Below are 23,024 nucleotides of genomic sequence, written 5' to 3'. Positions count from 1 at the left end.
ATGAACAAAAGTCAAGTTTCACTAAGTAGCACTCAGAAAAATCCCTGTGCAGCGACTTCAGGAAACTGGAGGTGGTTCCTTGGCCAGGGAATGTTTAGCTTCTCTGACAAAGGTATCGGATTAGTTGATCTTTCAACTCTCTTTCAGGGGGAGGCATAAATTAGGAGTACTGAATTAACAGATATAAACTAGAATCCATAAAATAGATAAGCAACAAGTATTTACAGTATCTCACAGGCAATTACACACAATATCTTGAAATAACCTATAATGGAATATAATCTGTAAATAACAACTACCCCTCATCACTATGTTATACACCTGAAACTAACACAATATTGTAAATCAACTATATTTCATTAAAAATAAATAGATTCCCTTCCAGTTTCCAAATCCTTTGACTTTAAATTATAAATCCCCAGTTGGGCGCGGGATTCTGGATTCGGGGGATGTCTACAGGATCGCCAAGGGTGGCAAATTTAGAGTGAATAGAAACTCCGAATTCGTGACCCCTAGGAGATCATGTAGGTTAGCGCTACATAGTCTCCTTCCCACACTGCTGGCCCGCACTTTGGGCTTTAAACGCCGGAGCGCAGCAGGAAGCCCTCGACCTTAGAGGGAATCCACTCTCCACCACTAAATTCTAAACTTCTCAAATTTCTTCTCCGAGCCTAGTTATCTTCCACAGGACTACAACTCCCAGCAGGCCACACCAGGAATTCTTGCGTTGTGGCAGCCAGTATAGCCAGTAAAAAGGAAAGGGAATCCTCAGGAACCAATCCTGAAGAGGTAGGGCGGATCCTTTCCGGGTTCCGGTTCCGGCTCCTCCCCCCGGCTCAGCGAGGCGGCGCTGTTCCTGACCGGGAGACGCTGGAACTAGGTGGGTTGGAGTCGGGCCCGAGGTCGCGGTGGGTAGGCGTTAGTGGCTTCGCGGGGAGCTCTCAGCTTAGTCCCTTTCCTCTCACCGGGCAGCTGGGGTTGTGGCTTTGTTCCGCGGACCCACTGGGGAGCAAACGGGGCCCTGTGTTCCTGTAGGAAGAACAAACGGAATGTAGGAAGAGCAAACATAACGCCATGATAGGAGGCAGGAGCAGGAAGACCAGGCCCTCACCCTGGCAACTAAGGCGATTATCAGGTCACCAAGACACAACCAGTCAGAGACTATCAGGCCACCCAGATACAGCCAATCAGAACTTGTTTACGGAAAGATCCCGCGCGCGCGAATGTCTGACCAATGAAAAGACCCCCGCGAACATGTAACCAATCCGCTTCGCTAAATGACCCCTGCTTATGTTTGAAATTGGATGTTCTATAAATATGGGTAGAAAACCGGGCTCGGGGCTCTCAGCCTGTGCGCCACTGCGTTGGACACAGCGGGGGCCCTAGCTCGAGCTAGCAATAAACTTCCTTCTTGCGTTTTGCATTGTCTCTTGGTAGCTTTCTCTCTTCCCGCTCGGGGATTCGGACATCGGGCATAACATTTGGGGGCTCGTCCGGGATCCCTTGGCGAGGAGAGAAACCTCCCGAGACAGAAGGAAGAATCCGAACGGTACCGGTACCCAGTCAGGTCAGGGAAATCCAGTGTAAAACCGGGGCCTGCTAGGAGAGCAGGGAGGTAACTGGTACAGGGAAATCCAGTGTAAAACCGGGGCCTGCTAGGAGAGCAGGGAGGTAACTGGTGCAGGACTAAGGGAACGTTCCTGCCGGTGTGAGACCAAGGCCAGCGAAAACGCTGGAGGGCGACCGGCTCTGCGGAGAAAGGGGTCTTTCGTCCCCTGATCCCGCGGCAGTTGACCAGTGGACACTGTTTGGTAAGTTGAGTCTGTTACGGGGGAGTGCACCCCCCCAGAGACCTAGCACTTGGTTGTCGGCCGACAATTGTCTGTCCGTGTGTTTGTCTACGCCGTTCCGTGTTTGTGTGAGTGCCGGCATTGTCTCGCTTCTTGTCTTCTTTTGGTGCGTCATTTGCTATTTCGTTTTGTCTGATCTGATCTCAATTTCCTAATCTCTTTGGGAGCTTCAGTGAACGGGCGAACAATTGTGAGGGCAATTGATGAGTCCTGGCCAGGGCTACACTCTGGTGGACTCTGAAGGCCCAACAAAAGTGAGCCTAAGTAACTAGAGCCCGACCGGGTGAAGCTCCCCCTTAATATCTCAAACTGAGAACGTGGCCTAAAATTCTTGGTGTGGGCCCGGGTCAGGCACTTAAGAGCCACTAGGGCGCCTGCCACTTGAAGACTCCCGTGAAAGGATAAGGGGGTCACGGAACGGGCCAGAAACCCCTAGGGTGCCCGCCCCCAGCAAGAAAACTTCCGTGCAACGACACAGGCACATAAACAGTTCCAAAAGCATACCATAAGCCCAACCTCTTGGCCGCCACCACTCCTGATAGGATTTTTGGTGGTGGTTCTCATTGACTTCTCTCTCCCTTTTCTTCCATACCACTTGTTCCTTAACCATGGGTCAGGGAGAATCTACTCCACTCTCTCTCATGACTGATCATTTTCCGGATGTGAGAGCCAGGGCTCATAACTTGTCTCTGTCAGTCAAGAAAAGTAAATTAATAACTTTGTGTTCTGTAGAATGGCCTACCCTCCAGGTTGGATGGACCCCGGAGGGTACGTTTCAGCCCTCCATAATACAGGCGGTGAAAGAAAAGATAATGGCGCCAGACCCCAGGGGCCATCCAGGCCAGGTCCCTTATATCGTGGTCTGGCAAGATCTGGTAGAAAACCCACCTAACTGGTTAAAACCTTTCGTCCACAGAACTTCTAATCCACAGGTCCTGGTGATGGAACTCACTTCGGAAGAAACTAAGAAGAAAGAGAGCTCAAAACCGGTCTTTCAGGATGCCTCTTGCCCAAATCTAATAGACTTGGAAACAGAAGCAAGACCCCCCCCTTACGTACCCCCCTTAGAACCCCCGGGTGGAGGGGAAGGATCAGGAAGGGCGACAAGGGGCGACCACGAGGGAGGACCGGCACTGGGGACCCGGGGAAGGACTAGGGGAGATAGGAGTATGCAAGACCCTGGGGACCCAGAGTTACCGTCATCCACTGTTCAGGCACTCCCCGTCCGGGTGGGACCAGGGAACCCGAGCGGAGAACGGACCTATCAGTACTGGCCCTTCTCCACGAGTGACCTATACAATTGGAAAACACAAAACCCCCCCTTCTCGGAGAAGCCCCAGGGCCTCATTGACCTCTTAGACTCTATTCTGTTTACTCATAACCCCACCTGGGATGATTGCCAACAGTTGTTACAGGTACTCTTCACCACGGAGGAACGGGAGCGAATTCTGGCGGAAGCACGAAAACGAGTCCCTGGAGTAGACGGGAGGCCTACTGCTCAACCCCACCTTGTGGATGGGGGGTTTCCCTTAACGCGGCCAAACTGGGATTTTGAGCAGGCGGAAGGTAGGGAGCGTCTCCGAGTGTACCGCCAGACTCTGATGGCTGGCCTGAGGGCTGCAGCAAGGAAGCCAACCAATTTGGCAAAGGTAAATCTGGTGAGGCAAGAGCCCACTGAAAGTCCGGCAGCCTTCTTAGAGAGGCTAATGGAAGCTTTCCCCACTAAGGGAGAGACAGCCATAGTGGTTGCTAAAAAGATCTTAGAGGAAATAGTGCCTAGGTACGGGCTGCCAGTGACTATGGGCTCTGATAACGGACCTGCCTTTGTGAGCCAGATTGTACAAGGGCTGGCCCGAGCTCTGGGGACGAAATGGAAGTTACATTGCGAATATAATCCCCAGAGCTCAGGACAAGTTGAGAGAATGAATCGGACCCTAAAAGAAACACTGACAAAATTGGCAATAGAGACTGGCGGGGACTGGGTGACCCTCCTTCCCTTCGCACTCTTCCGGGCGCGTAACACCCCATATAAGCTGAACCTTACCCCCTTTGAAATTTTGTATGGAAGACCCCCTCCTGTGTATCCTATTTTTGAAGGAAAGTGCCTGCCACCCCCTGCTCTGGGACAATTCCGGCAAACAATAATGGCATTAAGCAAGGTGCATAACCGTGTTTGGAAGTTGATCCGGGAGGTATACGAGGACCAAAATGAGAAGGCCCTCCCCACACATAATATTAGCCCGGGTGATTGGGTTTGGGTAAAACGACACCAATGTAGAGTATTAGAACCTAGATAGAAAGGTCCTTATGTTGTTCTCCTAACCACCCCTACCGCTGTTAAGGTTGACGGGATTGGACCCTGGGTTCACTGCAACCACGTGCGGCAGGCCACGCCAGAGGAACGAAATAAGGCACAGACAGAATGGAAGGCGAATGCTCATCCGTCGGATCCTTTGAAATTGAAGCTCACCCGCCGGGAAGCCTCCTAGTCCTCTTGCTGATGGCAGCCATCGTCAATCCAGGGATGACTTCTCATGGCCACATGGACGATCCCCATCATCCTGTCAATATGACTTGGGTGGTCTACAATCCAGAAACCGGAAAACTGATCAACTCAAGCTCGAATGTGGCCCCTCGGGGAACATGGTGGCCCGTTTTGACTTTCGACTTATGCGTCCTGGCAGCTGACAGCAATGGCTTTGGTCCCCACCAGCTAAGTGACTTCTTTGCCCATGGCACTTTTGGCTTGTTCACTCATGGATGGAATAAGGTACCTGTGTATGTTTGCCCAGGGGATGGTAGAGATCGGAGCCAAATTAATAAATGTGGGGGAGTTGATTCTTTTTATTGCGCCGCCTGGGGATGTGAAACCACCGGGACCGTAGACTGGCTCCGAGGGGATTCTAATAGGGACCTTATTAGCGTAAAGTCAGATCCCAACCACCGTAACTGGCAGACAATGCCCAAACCAGGACAGTGTTTCCCATTACAGATTGAGTTCACAGATGAAGGAAAAAGATTTACCAGATGGGATTTTGGCCGTGGCTGGGGCCTCCGTCTTTACAAGAACGGATATGACACTGGAGTCCGGTTTGAGCTTAAATTAAAACTAGGACCACTCTATTTGGCCCCCAAAGTAGCTCTGGGACCAAACCAGGTGATAGCTCCAAAACCTCCGTCCTCGCGCAGGCCCAGCCCAGAGGCCAGAAGGACCTCAGAGCCTGGCCCCTCTAAGCCTGGTTCGCAGGGAACACCCACAACTGTTAGTCCGCCCCCCCAGATCCTCTATGGGCTTTAGTAAATGCAGCCTTTGCAACTTTAAATAATACTGACCCTAATGCAACCCAATCCTGCTGGCTGTGCTATGATCCTCGCCCCCCTTACTATGAGGCCATAGGCCTCAACGTCTCCTATGACTTAATTTCAGGCCAGAACCCACCCCAATGTCGATGGGAGGAACGTAAGGTTGGTCTCACGATGAAGGAGGTATGGGGACAAGGACTTTGCCTAGGCACAGTACCACGGGACAAGACTTCCCTTTGTGCTCAGACTGAAGGTAATCTAAGCCTTCAAGGAAAGGACTGGATTGTGCCAGGGGTCGGGGGATGGTGGATTTGTTCACATACGGGGTTGACCCCATGTTTGAATGTGAAGGTTTTTAACCAGAGTCAAGAATTTTGTGTCCTGGTTGCTATAATGCCAAAGATTTTATACCATTCTGAAGAGGTTATGTACTCACATTGGGACCGAGGAGTACGTAGGAAAAAAGAGAGAGCCACTTAGTGCAATCACCATGGCTGCTTTATTCAGCCTCGGGTTGACAGGAGCAGGAACAGGAATAGCTTCACTGTCTCTACAAACCAAGGAGCTGTCCTCTCTCCGAACAGCCATAGACGAGGACCTGACTCGTATAGAAGAATCAATCAGCCACCTAGAAAAGTCTCTAACCTCCTTGTCTGAAGTAGTATTGCAAAATAGGAGGGGATTAGACTTAGTCTTTCTCCAGCAAGGTGGGGTCTGCGCAGCTCTTGGAGAAGAATGCTGTTTCTATGCAGACCATACAGGTGTGGTGAGGGATTCAATGGCGAAAGTGAGAGGGACTAGCGCAACGCAAAAGGGAACGGGAAGCCCAACGGGGATGGTGGGAATGGTTTGGATCCTGGTCACCCTGGCTAACCACTCTGGTCTCAACCCTCCTGGGCCCACTTTTACTGTTAATACTAATACTTACAATTGGGCCTTGCATTTTAAATAGACTAATCACCTTCATCAGGACACAGCTAAGTACTATCCAGATTATGGTGCTAAGGCAACAATACCGGCCGATAGGTCGAAATAAAGAAGAGGAAGATTCCTCCCCATAATCAAAAGACAGGGGGGAATGTAGGAAGAACAAACGGAATGTAGGAAGAGCAAACATAACGCCATGATAGGAGGCAGGAGCAGGAAGACCAGGCCCTCACCCTGGCAACTAAGGCGATTATCAGGTCACCAAGACACAACCAGTCAGAGACTATCAGGCCACCCAGATACAGCCAATCAGAACTTGTTTACGGAAAGATCCCCCGCGCGCGAATGTCTGACCAATGAAAAGACCCCCGCGAACATGTAACCAATCCGCTTCGCTAAATGACCCCTGCTTATGTTTGAAATTGGATGTTCTATAAATATGGGTAGAAAACCGGGCTCGGGGCTCTCAGCCTGTGCGCCACTGCGTTGCACACAGCGGGGGCCCTAGCTCGAGCTAGCAATAAACTTCCTTCTTGCGTTTTGCATTGTCTCTTGGTAGCTTTCTCTCTTCCCGCTCGGGGATTCGGACATCGGGCATAACAGTTCCCTCGTCCCAACTCCTGGCCTCTTCCCCCGGCCTGCCCAGCCAGCCTCTGGCCCCAAGCCCCTGCCTTCCCGCCCTTCTGTTGGCCTTTGAGTACCCAGTCCCGCTGCCACTGACCATATTTTTGGGGTCAGCTTCTCCTTCTCTCCCACCCCTCCGGCCCCAAGCCCGCCCGGCAGCTCTGAACCTAGCTCCTCTAGAACGCTCGTACCTCAGACTTCGCCCGGCTGCACACAACCCAGCCTCTTAACCCAGCCTCTTGGGTCGGGTTCCCACCCTGACCAGTCTCCTCGACCCTCTGACTCTTTTGGTCCTCTTCTCTCTCCTTATCCAGCTCCCTTGTTCAGTTAGCAGTTCTTTCACACATTTCCCCTGATATTTCCAAGCTCCCCTCTTTCCTTCCTCTCTCCAAGCCTCGACTTGACCCTTCAACTAAAGGCCCCTGAAACCACTTTCCAGCTTGGTCCCGTCCCTCTAACCCAGGCCCTTGGCCTTCAACATCTCTGATCACCAGCCCCATCTTCTTGGCTCTTACTTGTTAGACCTGGCTTCTTTTCCACTGTTTCAGTCCCTTCCACCTGTGGTCCTGCCTGTACCTCTGAACCTCCTGCGAAGACAAGCGCCATGAGTCCCTTTCTCCCCAAATCTCTGAAATGTGATATGGAAATGCTTCTTTACCTGGCATTGTTTTCTTAGATGGTGGGTTCCCCATCTCTGTCAGTTCCAGTTTTGCTCACCCATCCTGCAAATCCTGACTAAAAGACTACCTTTTCCATGAAGCTGCTTATCCCTGAACTCTTCAGGGAGATATGCCTGTGTCATCAGAACTTCCATGGGACTGTATTTATTACTGGTGTAGCGCTTAAAAGCACTGGCTTTGGAGCGATGGGCATGGCTCCCAGTTCTGCCACTCATTTGCTGTGTGCCCTTGGGCAAATTACAAGTTTCTTGCTTCGCCTGGTACCTAACCTTCTACACTTGTATGACAGTTTCTGGAGTTCGTGGCCCATGACGCTGCACTGTAGCATAAAGTCTTTTAGGGTGGTGACTATAGTCTTAAATCTTATTCAGCCCAGCATTCAGCTCTGGGAAGAGTCGGAGCTTGGTATATTGTGGATTCTCAGTATACTAGGATCAGTAGTGAGTGGAGGCTTTGTAGCTCATTGCATAAAGAGAGCTATTGGAGCCCTAGGTGGGATGGGCAGGAATGGGAGGTGAATTAAGATCATAACCATTCACTCATACTTAAAAAATTTTGAGCACCAGGCCTTGTGCTGGAGACATTACCAAACCAGTCCCTGTCCACAAATTGCTTATAAACTAATAGTGGGAACAGACATGTAAGCAGATAATTGCAGAACACCTTAAAAGCCAGTACAAGATCCTGTGAATGCATAAAGGAGGAAGTGGGCAGAAATTAAGAGATTGCTAAGGAATCGTGGGTGAGAATAGACACAAGTAAGCATGAAATGGGTTGTGGAGACAGGCCTGCTCTTCATTCAGTTTATTTAGCAAATATTTATTAAGGATCTATGTTTGACAGCCACTGCTCTAGGAGTTTGGTTTACATTAATGAATAAAGCAAAGAACCTGGCCCTAATGGGACTCATGTTTTGCAGGGGCAGGCCTATACTAAATGACAGACATAAAGAACAGATCATTAGAAGGTGAGAAGTGCTATGGGGGAACTGAGTGTGGGGGAAGGGGTTATAATTTTTATTTCTAACTTTTTGTTTTGGAGGGGTTGTAATTTTTAAAGGGATGGTCAGGAGACAGTGACTAAGTATCAAGGAATAGTTTCTGACTTATTTATTTTTGCAGTTTTGGAAGTGAAGCAGCCTTTTTTTTTTTTTTTTTAACATTACTTACCTAGATTCTTGAAAACAAAAAACAAAAACACTCTTTAACAGAGATTGGTAGATTATAGTTTGCTTGCTTTTGTTTGAAATGAAGTTTTGTTAGGATACAGCCACACCCAGTCATTTATGGATTTTCTATGCCTGCTTTTATGATACAGTGGCACAGTTGAGTAGTGGCAGCAGAGATCCCATGGCCCCAAATATTTACTAAATAGATACTCCCTGGTCCTTTACAGAAAAGTTTACTGACCACCCCCCACCCCACTCCTTAAAGGTTTAACATACTGTCCATATTTCACATTTTAGATTATATACACTGTACCATTTTTTAATTGAATGTTTTCCTTTTCTAACAAGATCATGTAAGGAATCTTTTTCATCCTTGCCTTCTTTACAGGGCTAGCATATAATGTCTTCAGCAGTTAATCGCAGCTGTCATGTACTAAATGACTAGTACATGCCACACTTTACACTGAGCATTTGATAGGTGTTTCCTCTCACAGTCCAGCTGTGTCAGTTGGTATCACAATTTTAGTGATACAGGAGTTGAGGCTCAGAGTGTTATGCCCGATGTCCGAATCCCCGAGCGGGAAGAGAGAAAGCTACCAAGAGACAATGCAAAACGCAAGAAGGGAGTTTATTGCTAGCTCGAGCTAGGGCCCCCGCTGTGTCCAACGCAGTGGCGCACAGGCTGAGAGCCCCGAGCCCGGTTTTCTACCCATATTTATAGAACATCCAATTTCAAACATAAGCAGGGGTCATTTAGCGAAGCGGATTGGTTACATGTTCGCGGGGGTCTTTTCATTGGTCAGACATTCGCGCGCGGGGGATCTTTCCGTAAACAAGTTCTGATTGGCTGTATCTGGGTGGCCTGATAGTCTCTGACTGGTTGTGTCTTGGTGACCTGATAGTCGCCTTAGTTGCCAGGGTGAGGGCCTGGTCTTCCTGCTTTTGCCTCCTATCATGGCGTTATTTGCTCTTCCTACATTCCGTTTGGTCTTCCTACATTCCCCCCTGTCTTTTGATTATGGGGAGGAATCTTCCTCTTCTTTATTTCGACCTATCGGCCGGTATTGTTGCCTTAGCACCATAATCTGGATAGTACTTAGCTGTGTCCTGATAAAGGTGATTAGTCTATTTAAAATGCAAGGCCCAATTGTAAGTATTAGTATTAACAGTAAAAGTGGGCCCAGGAGGGTTGAGACCAGAGTGGTTAGCCAGGGTGACCAGGATCCAAACCATTCCCACCATCCCCGTTGGGCTTCCCGTTCCCTTTTGCGTTGCGCTAGTCCCTCTCTCACTTTCGCCATTGAATCCCTCACCACACCTGTATGGTCTGCATAGAAACAGCATTCTTCTCCAAGAGCTGCGCAGACCCCACCTTGCTGGAGAAAGACTAAGTCTAATCCCCTCCTATTTTGCAATACTACTTCAGACAAGGAGGTTAGAGACTTTTCTAGGTGGCTGATCGATTCTTCTATACGAGTCAGGTCCTCATCTATGGCTGTTCGGAGAGAGGACAGCTCCTTGGTTTGTAGAGACAGTGAAGCTATTCCTGTTCCTGCTCCTGTCAACCCGAGGCTGAATAAAGCAGCCATGGTGATTACACTAAGTGACTCTCTCTTTTTTCTACGTACTCCTCGGTCCCAATGTGAGTACATAACCTCTTCAGAATGGTATAAAATCTTTGGCATTATAGCAACCAGGACACAAAATTCTTGACTCTGGTTAAAAACCTTCACATTCAAACATGGGGTCAACCCCGTATGTGAACAAATCCACCATCCCCCGACCCCTGGCACAATCCAGTCCTTTCCTTGAAGGCTTAGATTACCTTCAGTCTGAGCACAAAGGGAAGTCTTGTCCCGTGGTACTGTGCCTAGGCAAAGTCCTTGTCCCCATACCTCCTTCATCGTGAGACCAACCTTACGTTCCTCCCACTGACATTGGGGTGGGTTCTGGCCTGAAGATAAGTCATAGGAGACGTTGAGGCCTATGGCCTCATAGTAAGGGGGGCGAGGATCATAACACAGCCAGCAGGATTGGGTTGCATTAGGGTCAGTATTATTTAAAGTCGCAAAGGCTGCATTTACTAAAGCCCATAGAGGATCTGGGGGGGGGGGGGGGGCGGACTAACAGTTGTGGGTGTTCCCTGCGAACCAGGTTTAGAGGGGCCAGGCTCTGAGGTCCTTCTGGCCTCTGGGCTGGGCCTGCGCGAAGACGGAGGTTTTGGAGCTATCACCTGGTTTGGTCCCAGAGCTACTTTGGGGGCCAAATAGAGTGGTCCTAGTTTTAATTTAAGCTCAAACCGGACTCCAGTGTCATATCCGTTCTTGTAAAGACGGAGGCCCCAGCCACGGCCAAAATCCCATCTGGTAAATCTTTTTCCTTCATCTGTGAACTCAATCTGTAATGGGAAACATTGTCCTGGTTTGGGCATTGTCTGCCAGTTATGGTGGTTGGGATCTGACTTTACGCTAATAAGGTCCCTATTAGAATCCCCTCGGAGCCAGTCTACGGTCCCGGTGGTTTCACATCCCCAGGCGGCGCAATAAAAAGAATCAACTCCCCCACATTTATTAATTTGGCTCCGATCTCTACCATCCCCCGGGCAAACATACACAGGTACCTTATTCCATCCATGAGTGAACAAGCCAAAAGTGCCATGGGCAAAGAAGTCACTTAGCTGGTGGGGACCAAAGCCATTGCTGTCAGCTGCCAGGACGCATAAGTCGAAAGTCAAAACGGGCCACCACGTTCCCCGAGGGGCCACATTCGAGCTTGAGTTGATCAGTTTTCCGGTTTCTGGATTGTAGACCACCCAAGTCATATTGACAGGATGATGGGGATCGTCCATGTGGCCATGAGAAGTCATCCCTGGATTGACGATGGCTGCCATCAGCAAGAGGACTAGGAGGCTTCCCGGCGGGTGAGCTTCAATTTCAAAGGATCCGACGGATGAGCATTCGCCTTCCATTCTGTCTGTGCCTTATTTCGTTCCTCTGGCGTGGCTTGCCGCACGTGGTTGCAGTGAACCCAGGGTCCAATCCCGTCAACCTTAACAGCGGTAGGGGTGGTTAGGAGAACAACATAAGGACCTTTCCATCTAGGTTCTAATACTCTAGATTGGTGTCGTTTTACCCAAACCCAATCACCCGGGCTAATATTATGTGTGGGGAGGGCCTTCTCATTTTGGTCCTCGTATACCTCCCGGATCAACTTCCAAACACGGTTATGCACCTTGCTTAATGCCATTATTGTTTGCCGGAATTGTCCCAGAGCAGGGGGTGGCAGGCACTTTCCTTCAAAAATAGGATACACAGGAGGGGGTCTTCCATACAAAATTTCAAAGGGGGTAAGGTTCAGCTTATATGGGGTGTTACGCGCCCGGAAGAGTGCGAAGGGAAGGAGGGTCACCCAGTCCCCGCCAGTCTCTATTGCCAATTTTGTCAGTGTTTCTTTCAGGGTCCGATTCATTCTCTCAACTTGTCCTGAGCTCTGGGGATTATATTCGCAATGTAACTTCCATTTCGTCCCCAGAGCTCGGGCCAGCCCTTGTACAATCTGGCTCACAAAGGCAGGTCCGTTGTCAGAGCCCATAGTCACTGGCAACCCGTACCTAGGCACTATTTCCTCTAAGATCTTCTTAGCAACCACTATGGCTGTCTCTCCCTTAGTGGGGAAAGCTTCCACCCACCCCGAGAAGGTATCTACCAGAACCAACAGATAGCGATACCCATACTTCCCTGGCCTTACCTCAGTAAAGTCTATCTCCCAGTGCTGCCCGGGCCCCTCCCCCCGGTACCTCACTCCTGAGTGCTGCTTCCTCTCTGTTCTCATTAACTGGCACGCTTTACAGGCTTGAATTATCTCTCGTACAGTTGCCTTTTGTCGGGGGAACCTCAGGCGGGCCGTCTGGAGAAGTGTCAAAGTCTTTTTCTCTCCCAAATGTGTGGTTGCGTGTAGGTGTTCACACAAATGACGACCCAGGGTGGCAGGCAATATCAGGTTGCTGTCTTGGTCCCGATACCATCCATCTTTCTCATCCTTCTGGAGGGTGGTGTCCTTAGTGATCCAGTCGAGATCAGGGTGGGAGTACTCGGGAATTGGTGGCAAGGCCCCCATACCGGGAGGGGGAAGTTCCACAGTCAATATGGGGGCAGCGTAGTCTTGGCTGGCTGCCCTCCGAGCGGCCGCATCAGCCGCCCGATTACCTCTTGCCTTTGGGTCTTCCCCTTTTTGGTGCCCGGGAACATGCACCATAGCTACTGCTCGGGGCAATTGGACAGCTTCTAGGAGCCTGCGAATCTCAGGCAAATTCTTGACTTCTTTTCCCTCAGCTGTCTGAAATCCCCTTTCTTGATATATGGGGCCCTGGATGTGGACAGTGCTGAAAGCGTATCGACTGTCCGTGAAAATGGTAACTCTTTTCCCTTTCGCTCGCTCTAGAGCTTGTATTAGGGCAAGCAATTCGGCTTTCTGTGCCGAAGTATTTGGGGGGAGTGTTTCAGCCCATATCGTCTGCCCAGACTCATCAACTATGGCGGCCCCCGATTTTCTTTGCCCGTCTTTGACATAACTGCTCCCATCGGTGAACCATACCAGCTCACTGTTGCTTAGTGGCACATCAGTTAAGTCTTTTCGTGCCGCCAGGGCCTCAGCCAGTATCTCATTACACTCATGGAGAGGGCGGCCTTTCTCTGGGTTAGGTAGGAGCGTGGCTGGATTCAGGAAGCAGGGGGTCTGAAAGCGCACCCGTGGGGCATCGAGCAGCAGGGCCTGGTAATGTGTCAAGCGGGCGTTGGAGATCCACTTACCCGGCGGCTGTTTCAAAACCCCTTCGATGGCGTGGGGGGTGAAGACCGAGAGTTGCTGCCCATACGTCAACTTGTCGGCGTCGCGGACGAGGAGGGCAGTGGCTGCAATGATGCGAAGGCAAGGGGGCCACCCAGCGGCCACTGGATCTAATCGCTTCGACAGGTATGCTACTGGCCGTTTACATGGTCCCCATTGCTGCGTCAAGACCCCCTTTCCTATTCCTTGCTTCTCATCTATAAACAGTTGGAATGGCTTGTCTGGGTTAGGCAGGGCAAGAGCTGGGGCTTCTAGTAGGGCTCGTCTGAGTGTTTGGAAAGCCTGTTTCATGGGCTCAGTCCAGGTCCAGTTTGGAGTCTCTCTGCTCCCTTCATATAAAGGCCGAGCCTTCTCTGCAAACCCCATGATCCACAGTCTACAATATCCAACAGTCCCCAGAAACTCCCTCACCTGGCGGGGGGTCTTGGGCTCTGGTATCTGTAGTATTGTTTCCTTCATGGCCCGGGTTAGCCATCGTTGCCCCTGCCTGATCTTATACCCCAAATAGGTGACCTCTTGCCGGGCTATTTGTGCCTTCTTTGCGCTAGCGCGATACCCCAAGGTGCCTAGGGTTTGTAAGAGGTCCCCGGTGGCACGGCTGCATGCCTCCTCCGTGGTTCCAGCCAACATAAGGTCATCTACATATTGTAGCAGAATGACCTCGGGGTGGCGAGTCCGATATTCATAGAGGTCCTCACTCAGAGCCTCATTAAACAAGGTAGGGGAGTTCTTGAACCCCTGTGGGAGGCGAGTCCAAGTTAACTGTACTACCGGTTGGCCCTCCCCCTCGGTCCACTCAAAGGCAAATATCTCCTGGCTCTGGGCCGCCAGGGGTAGGCTGAAAAAGGCATCTTTCAAGTCCAGCACAGTGTACCAAGTGTACTCAGGCAGCAGACTGCTCAGGAGGGTATATGGGTTAGGGACAGTGGGGTGGATGTCACTCACCCGCTTGTTGACTTCTCGCAGGTCCTGGACAGGTCTGTAATCTGTCCCCCCTGGCTTCTTCACTGGCAGTAAGGGGGTGTTCCAAGGGGATTGGCACCGCCTGAGAATTCCGGCATCCATGAGCCGTCGAATGTGGGGAGTGATCCCCCGCCGTGCCTCCTGGCTCATAGGGTACTGTTTCACCCTCACAGGAACTGCCTCTGACTTGAGCTCGATGACGATCGGATGTCTCTGTTTGGCCAGTCCCATTCCTGCCGTTTCTGCCCAGGCCAATGGGTATTTATGGACCCACGGTTGTACTTCTGGTGCTATGACCTCTGAGGGCTTATGCACAAAAAGTCTGTATTCATCCCTTAAGGCTAGGGATAAGACATGTATCGGCTGTCCCAGTCCATCTGTGACTGAGATTCCCCCAGGGTCAAAATGGATCTGAGCATTAACTTTAGTCAACAAGTCTCTTCCAAGTAGAGGGGCTGGGCATTCTGGTATCACCAAAAACGAATGGGACACCTGATGGGTCCCCAGATTTACTTTTCGTTCTGTGGTCCAACAATATCTTTTTGTCCCCGTGGCTCCTTGTACTATGCTGGTTTTCTTAGACATTGGTCCCAGCCTTTTATTCAAAACAGAGTGTTGGGCGCCAGTATCTACCATGAAGCCAACGGGTTTCCCCTCCACATTTATGGTTACCCAGGACTCGGGGAGGGGTGCCGAGCCTCGACTCCCCTAGTCACTGTCTTCTCCCATGTATAAGGCCCGATTTTCTGGGGAGACTTTCTCCCTCTGGGCCATTCCTTTCCTTGAGTCTCTCTTAGAGCACTCGTTTTTCCAGTGCCCCAGTTCCTTGCAGTAAGCACATTGATCTTTCTTTAAGGTCTGTCTTTCTAGCTTCTCTTTCTTTCCCGCTTGTCGGTCCCGACGCTCCCTCGTTCCTGATCCAGTTCTCATCCCCGCAAAAAGAATCTTGGCTAGCTCCTTCTGGTTCTTCTGGTTCTCCCTCGTTCTATACTCCCTATCTTCTTTCCTGATCCTTTCTGCTAGTTCTCTCTCCTCCCGTCTAATCCGTTCTTCCCTTTCCTCTGCAGTCTCTCTGTTATTGAACACTTTCTCAGCTGCTTTCAATAAGTCCTGTATTGTCTGCTCTCCTAGCCCCTCTATTTTCTGCAATTTCCTTCTGATGTCTGGAGCTGCCTGGTTTACAAATGCTAGTATCACGGCGGCGCGCGATTCGTCAGCCTGGGGGTTTATGGGTGTGTATTGTCTAAAAGCTTCCATTAGCCTCTCTAAGAAGGCTGCCGGACTTTCAGTGGGCTCTTGCCTCACCAGATTTACCTTTGCCAAATTGGTTGGCTTCCTTGCTGCAGCCCTCAGGCCAGCCATCAGAGTCTGGCGGTACACTCGGAGACGCTCCCTACCTTCCGCCTGCTCAAAATCCCAGTTAGGTCGCAGCAAGGGAAACCCCTCGTCACGAGATGAGGCTGAGCAGTAGGTCTCCCGTCGACCCCGGGGACTCGTTTTCGTGCCTCTGCCAGGATTCGCTCCCGTTCCTCCGTGGTGAAGAGTACCTGTAACAACTGTTGGCAGTCATCCCAGGTGGGGTTATGAGTAAACAGAATAGAGTCTAAGAGGTCAATGAGGCCTTGGGGCTTCTCCGAAAAAGGGGGGTTCTGTGTTTTCCAATTGTATAGGTCACTCGTGGAGAAGGGCCAGTACTGATAGGTCCGTTCTCCGCTCGGGTTCGCTGGTCCCACCCGGACGGGGAGTGCCTGAACAGTGGATGACGGTAACTCTGGGTCCCCAGGGTCTTGCATACTCCTATCTCCCCTAGTCCTTCCCCGGGTCCCCAGTGCTGGTCCTCCCTCGTGGTCGCCCCTTGCCGCCCTTCCTGATCCCTCCCCTCCACCCGGGGGTTCTAAGGGGGGTACGTAAGGGGGGGGTCTTGCTTCTGTTTCCAAGTCTATTAGGTTTGGGCAAGAGGCATCCTGAAAGACCGGTTTTTGAGCTCTCTTTCTTCTTAGTTTCTTCCGAAGTGAGTTCCATCACCAGGACCTGTGGATTAGAAGTTCTGTGGACGAAAGGTTTTAACCAGTTAGGTGGGTTTTCTACCAGATCTTGCCAGACCACGATATAAGGGACCTGGCCTGGATGGCCCCTGGGGTCTGGCGCCATTATCTTTTCTTTCACCGCCTGTATTATGGAGGGCTGAAACGTACCCTCCAGGGTCCATCCAACCTGGAGGGTAGGCCATTCTACAGAACACAAAGTTATTAATTTACTTTTCTTGACTGACAGAGACAAGTTATGAGCCCTGGCTCTCACATCCGGAAAATGATCAGTCATGAGAGAGAGTGGAGTAGATTCTCCCTGACCCATAGTTAAGGAACAAGTGGTATGGAAGAAGAGGGAGAGAGAAGTCAATGAGAACAACCACCAAAAATCCTATCAGGAGTGGTGGCGGCCAAGAGGTTGGGCTTATGGTATGCTTCTGGAACTGTTTATGTGCCTGTGTCGTTGCACGGAAGTTTTCTTGCTGGGGGCGGGCACCCTAGGGGTTTCTGGCCCGTTCCGTGACCCCCTTATCCTTTCACGGGAGTCTTCAAGTGGCAGGCGCCCTAGCGGCTCTTAAGTGCCTGACCCGTGCCCACAACAAGAATTTTAGGCCACGTTCTCAGTTTGAGGTATTAAGGGGGAGCTTCACCCGGTCGGGCTCTAGTTACTTAGGCTCACTTTTGTTGGGCCTTCAGAGTCCACCAGAGTGTAGCCCTGGCCAGGACTCATCAATTGTCCTCACAATTGTTCGCCCGTTCACTGAAGTTCCCAAAGAGATTAGGAAATTGAGATCAGATCAGACAAAACGAAATAGCAAATGACACACCAAAAGAAGACAAGAAGCGAGACAATGCCGGCACTCACACAAACACGGAACGGCGTAGACAAACACACGGACAGACAATTGTCGGCCGACAACCAAGTGCTAGGTCTCTGGGGGGGGGGTGCACTCCCCCGTAACAGACTCAACTTACCAAACAGTGTCCACTGGTCAACTGCCGCGGGATCAGGGGACGAAAGACCCCTTTCTCCGCAGAGCCGGTCGCCCTCCAGCGTTTTCGCTGGCCTTGGTCTCACGCCGGCCGGAACGTTCCCTTAGTCCTGCACCAGTTACCTCCCTGCTCTCCTAGCAGGCCCCGGTTTTACACTGGATTTCCCTGTACCAGTTACCTCCCTGCTCTCCTAGCAGGCCCCGGTTTTACACTGGATTTCCCTGACCTGACTGGGTACCGGTACCGTTCGGATTCTTCCTTCTGTCTCGGGAGGTTTCTCTCCTCGCCAAGGGATCCCGGACGAGCCCCCAAATGTTATGCCCGATGTCCGAATCCCGAGCGGGAAGAGAGAAAGCTACCAAGAGACAATGCAAAACGCAAGAAGGAAGTTTATTGCTAGCTCGAGCTAGGGCCCCCGCTGTGTCCAACGCAGTGGCGCACAGGCTGAGAGCCCCGAGCCCGGTTTTCTACCCATATTTATAGAACATCCAATTTCAAACATAAGCAGGGGTCATTTAGCGAAGCGGATTGGTTACATGTTCGCGGGGGTCTTTTCATTGGTCAGACATTCGCGCGCGCGGGATCTTTCCGTAAACAAGTTCTGATTGGCTGTATCTGGGTGGCCTGATAGTCTCTGACTGGTTGTGTCTTGGTGACCTGATAGTCGCCTTAGTTGCCAGGGTGAGGGCCTGGTCTTCCTGCTTTTGCCTCCTATCATGGCGTTATTTGCTCTTCCTACATTCCGTTTGGTCTTCCTACAAGAGTGGTTGAGTAATTTGCAGTTGTAAAGACAGTATATGTCACCATTGGGATCCAGCCCTAAATGTAGTTGGTGTCCCTTCCATTATTCTTTGTTGTTGTTTTCCACAAAGGTTGAAGAATTGCCAGTCTTTCATTCACTGTCATCAGTGTCCCATCATAGCCTGGGCTTCCCTCCCTCATCCCCTTGTTCATGTCACTCTAAAGTATTTCCAACAGTCCACTCTGCCTTTTGAAATGCCATTATTTCCTCAAGGTTCAGAGGAAACACCACTCTCCTCTTATCAGTACTTTCTCCCCCTCATTTGCCGTTCTTGTCTGTAGGAACTCAAAAGGAGTCTGTGCCCCTTAGCAAGCATCTACTGATGTATGCACAAATAGGCCCTGTGCTGGGCACCGTGTGTGGGGGGCGGAGGTGGGGGCATGGGGGCGTATGTGCCTGTGAGACTGTGTGGTGTGAGAGTATAGCTGGGTGTGTGTATGATGTGTGGTTGTGTAGCCATGTATTGGTTCTGTGTATGGGAGGGCTGTGTATGGTGTGTGTGATTGGTACATGTGTGGCTGTGTATGTGTGATTGCATGATATGCACGTGTGTTGTGAGAGTGACTGTGTTTGAGTATGACTGTGTGTTTGGTGAGTATGATTCTGTGTGTGGTATGAGACTGTGTGTGTAGGCACTGCTCTGTGGGGTGTTTGAGTAGAAGTGGGTACTGCCCAATCAGAACAGACACAGTCCAGGCTCTGTAGTGGATCTCGGAGGACCCAGATGTTACCCTTTATTTGTTAGACTATGGTGAGATGTGGGGAAGGGAAGGGTGGTGGAACACTTAAGAGGATTCAGAGCTGGGCCTTGTAAGTGAGTAGGAATTAGAGGTTACTGTTATTTTCAGTTTGAAAGCAAGCAGATAGAGGGATACTTGTAAGGAAGGTTTTTCCAGAAAAGATTAAACAGAATGGGAATTTCAGTTAACTTACATTTAGGCAGAAAAATCAAACTCACCCCCTAATGGACACTCTTGTACTTGCAGGTGAATTAGAGTCTAGACTGTCATGGTTTAGTGTGGTAGTAAGATAAGTGACTTAGCATACATGCATGCATTGGAGAAGGAAATGGCAGCCCACTCCAGTATTCTTGCCCAGAGAATCTCAGGGACAGGGGAGCTTGGTGGGCTGCTGTCTATGGGATTGCACAGGGTTGGACACGACTGAAATGACTTAGCAGCAGTAAGATAAGTGACATTATGCAAATTTCACAAATAACATCTTTTGGGGATGGACAAAGCTGGGGGCCTTCTTTTTGCTGTGGTGGGTAACTTTACATATCTGTAGAGGTTTGTCGCTTGAAAGTTAGTAAAGGCATTCTTCCAAGTATTCCAGTTAATGGAATGAAATGGTTCTTTCTATAGGGATCGTGTACTGGGACAGAATCAAACCAGGATAGAAGATTCCCTGGGGGCTGGCCTGACCCATGGAATAAAGGCGTTGGCCATTTGTGTTCATTCTCAGGGTTCAGAGATGGGCAGTGAGAAGGAGCAGAGCCCAGAACAGCACCTGCCCGAGGAAGGGGAACGGGGTAATAAGCCGTGGAGAGTGGATGACTCCGAGATCCCGGATGGGGACAAAGAGCCTGGGCAAGCAAGCCTGTCAGAGGGGCCACAAGGGCCCCGTCCAGAAGAGCCCGCACAGGAAGTCGCTGTCTCTGCTGCAGAGCCGGAGGCCCTCTCTGTGCCTCGGAGGCCCGAGGTGGATGAGAAGCCCTTTGTGTGTGTGCAGTGCGGCAAAACCTTCAACAACACCTCCAACCTGAGAACACACCAGCGCATCCACACGGGCGAGAAGCCTTACCAGTGTTCCGAGTGTGGTAAGAGCTTCTCCAGAAGCTCCAACCGGATCCGCCACGAGCGCATCCACCTGGAGGAGAAGCACTACAAGTGCCCCAACTGCGAGCAGAGCTTCCGGCGGCACGCGGACCTCACCACGCACCAGCAGGACCACCTGGGCCGGCGGCCCTTCCGCTGCGACCTCTGTGGCAAGAGCTTCGGCCAGAGCTCGGCGCTGGCCGTGCACTACCGGACCCACCTGGAGCCCGCGCCCTACATCTGCTGCGAGTGCGGGAAGAGCTTCAGCAACAGCTCCAGCTTCGGCGTGCACCACCGCACCCACACGGGCGAGCGGCCCTACGAGTGCGCCGAGTGCGGGCGGACCTTCAGCGACATCTCCAACTTCGGGGCGCACCAGCGGACCCACAGGGGCGAGAAGCCCTACCGGTGCACCGTGTGCGGGAAGCACTTCTCCCGCAGCTCCAATCTCATCCGCCACCAGAAAACACACCGGGGAGAGCCGGCTGGGAAAGAGTCTAGCTGAAGCGGGCGAGGGAGAGAGGACAGGGCAAGGGGTCCCAGCCTAGCCTAGAAAGATCTTTAGGATCTGCTGCTGCCCCCTTGACCTCAAGCCCTTCTCCCACTTTGGAGAATGGTTTTTCTGTTGCCTCTGACGCCAGGATCTCCAGGAAGTCAAAGAAGGAATTCTGAGTAAAAATCTTTACATTTTTCCAGGCCAATTTCTTGTGGTAGAAAGTCAGAGGACTCTCTCTTAGTTTCATCTCCTTGGGGTGAAAGAGAAATAGGGTAGGCTTAGTACTTGCTCATATCATTAGGGTGACCGTCCCCTGGCCTTTAAGGAAGTACCTGTGAGATAAGCATCACTGTGTGGAGGGCCTCTGTATTGTATATGGACTGCTTGAGCTTAGGGCGCACTGCAGGGATCCACTAATTCCACCCACTGTGCCTCAACCAGACAGGGGGGAAGGGGCTTCCCAGGCCTGGAGAAGAGGTCTGAGGTCCTACTTTAGGAATGAAAGGGAAACCCTCAAGGAGCCATGATCCAGGGACCTTCACATTCCCTCATGTTTGTGATTCATCATCCCCAGCCCAGCGTGCATCTGTTTCCCCAGGAATAGCAGTAAAACCCTTTAATGAAAAGGACCCGTGTACTTATTTGGGGGCTTCAAAGAGGTGGAGAGATGGTCACACTGCCACTACTTTGGAAGGGAGTTGAATTTCAAGAAAGAATGGGTGACTTCTGAAAAGCAAAAGGAAGCCGCTGACTGAGGTCTGTGAGGAGGAAGGGGAGAGAGAGGGAAGTAATATTAATTGAGCATCTGCTGTGTGCCCTAGATCCTGCAGGTCACATTCCCATTCTTTATTTAGTTGCAGCAGCCTGCAAGGGAGTGCGCTGAGGAGACAAGTGGGTAAAGGTGAAATCGCTTGCTGTGAAGCACATTATGGGTATGTTGGTAGAGCCAGGGTGCAGACCTGGGTCTCCCTCGTTTTTGAGCGGATGCTCTTTCACTGCATTCACCTTGTTGGATTCTGAAGGAGGAGCCACTTTGGGAGCTGGCCTGGGATGAGGTGATTTCCTGAAAGTGGGAGCTAGCGTGGCCTCTTGAGACAGCCCTGGACCCTTTGCTCTGTGGGATGTCAGTGGCAAGCATGAGAACCTTTCAACTTTAGATTGATAATAGATTGACGTTATTCTGTACCTAGGAAATATGACTGTAACTTGGAATAGGGACTGAGGGGTGGGACAAGGTGAACTTAGAGAGTCTTTGCCCTTAGTAGCAGCAGTTTAGTTCCTAAGGTTGGGACAGCTTGGTAGAGGTCAGGCCTGGCTTCCTGCCCTTCTGAAGGCCTGGCTCCATGTGGCAAGCTTTCAGTCTTTTCTGCATTAAAGTTTATAGAGTTCACCCAGATTTCCTCCAACAAATACAAAAGACCCCCATCTCTGGCCACTCTGGGGTTCAGTTCTTCCAGAGTGAGGAGCCTTCTTCATCTGTCGCCAGCTGGCAGAATGTGACTGGCGCAGCTGATGACCTGACCTACTACAATGGGATCCTCCCACCCACCCAGGAGGGGATGTGCCTTTATTTTTTCTAACCATAAAACATGACTTCCAAACAATTCCCTGATATTTGTAGGGTCCTTTTCAGTTTACAAAGCACTTTTATTTCATATACATTTTCCTGCTCCTTGAAAATCTTCATACAAGGTATTTTAAACATATAGTCACCCAACTTGTATGTATAAATTGCTTCCTAATAATAGAAGTTGCCAGGGGCTTCCTGGCTGTACAATGGTTTAAGACTACTTCCACTGTAGGGGCTGCGGGTTTGATCCTGGCCGGGGAGCTAAAATCTCACATGCCACGTGGCCAAAAATAAAACAGAAGTTGCCATCTAACACCTACTGAGTGCCAGTTATTTCTGATCTGCACGACTAGCCTGCAAAATAGCAGTATCCCCATTTTGAAGATAAGGAAATTCTGAGGGGTTAAATGACCTGACTTAATGGCTGAGCTGGGATTCCAGTTAGGCCAGCTCTTCATTTTTGCTCATTACCAAGCTAGGTCTGCTGGTCTCCTCTCAGTGTGGGGAGCTTGGTAACATTAACCTTCCAGGCCCAGAGCCTTAGTGACAACTGCTATGACTTGGAGTCTTGCTAGGACCTGCTTTGAGCTTGCCTGCCCATCTCATTTGCCCCTTTCCGACCAAGTTTATAGGCTATGTTTTCAGTGTTGATCCAGGCTATTGAGTTCTGATTAGTCCATTTATTCACTCTCTGATTTCCTTTTTTGCTAACTTCCTTTATTTTCTTCTTCATTCCTTTTTCCTCTTCCCATCTCTCTTTCCCCTCCTCTCTTTCCTCCCTCCCCACTCTCTTCCTCTCTCTCCTAGTTACTAGGAGTACTGACAGTGAAGACGTGGCTCCTGTATTCTCTACAGTGGGGTGGCTGCCAGGTTTCAACAGCAGGCAGACCTGGAAGGGTGGGGCTCCCATCAACTCCTGGCACTTGATCCTGGTGTGCTGACCACCCACAGGCTTC

General features: G+C 50.6%; 2 protein-coding genes across 13 annotated transcripts; one reads left to right on the top strand and one right to left on the bottom strand.

Moving 5' to 3' along the window:
* The first annotated feature begins 778 nt into the window (after window positions 1-778).
* On the top strand, window positions 779-22,381 carry ZNF691 (zinc finger protein 691). 12 transcript variants are annotated; one of them, XR_011487922.1, is made up of 3 exons: window positions 887-1,811; window positions 4,193-6,337; window positions 6,371-6,623. XR_011487922.1 is itself a non-coding variant. In XM_070468318.1 (3 exons), the coding sequence occupies exons 2-3, from the start codon at window positions 13,387-13,389 to the stop codon at window positions 20,505-20,507; spliced, it is 1,095 nt and encodes a 364-aa protein (XP_070324419.1). In that variant the 5' UTR covers window positions 10,675-12,963; window positions 13,253-13,386; the 3' UTR covers window positions 20,508-22,381. The 12 variants fall into 12 exon arrangements, 10 of the variants coding, with proteins under 10 accessions (XP_020770390.1, XP_020770391.1, XP_070324418.1 ...); XM_070468318.1 differs by lacking the exons at window positions 887-1,811; window positions 4,193-6,337; window positions 6,371-6,623 and adding exons at window positions 10,675-12,963; window positions 13,253-13,523; window positions 19,550-22,381; XM_020914731.2 differs by lacking the exons at window positions 887-1,811; window positions 4,193-6,337; window positions 6,371-6,623 and adding exons at window positions 779-880; window positions 19,550-22,381.
* On the bottom strand, window positions 14,779-18,567 carry LOC139035013 (uncharacterized). The gene is given in 4 exon segments (XM_070467114.1): window positions 14,779-15,823; window positions 15,826-15,916; window positions 17,366-17,463; window positions 18,540-18,567. Coding segments are annotated over 4 exon segments (972 nt in total). The 3' UTR covers window positions 14,779-15,068.
* Window positions 22,382-23,024: the final 643 nt, after the last annotated feature.

The sequence above is a fragment of the Odocoileus virginianus genome, chromosome 5 (assembly GCF_023699985.2).
Source record: "Odocoileus virginianus isolate 20LAN1187 ecotype Illinois chromosome 5, Ovbor_1.2, whole genome shotgun sequence".
Lineage (NCBI taxonomy): Eukaryota > Metazoa > Chordata > Mammalia > Artiodactyla > Cervidae > Odocoileus > Odocoileus virginianus.
This window is presented reverse-complemented; position numbering and strand designations above follow the sequence as displayed.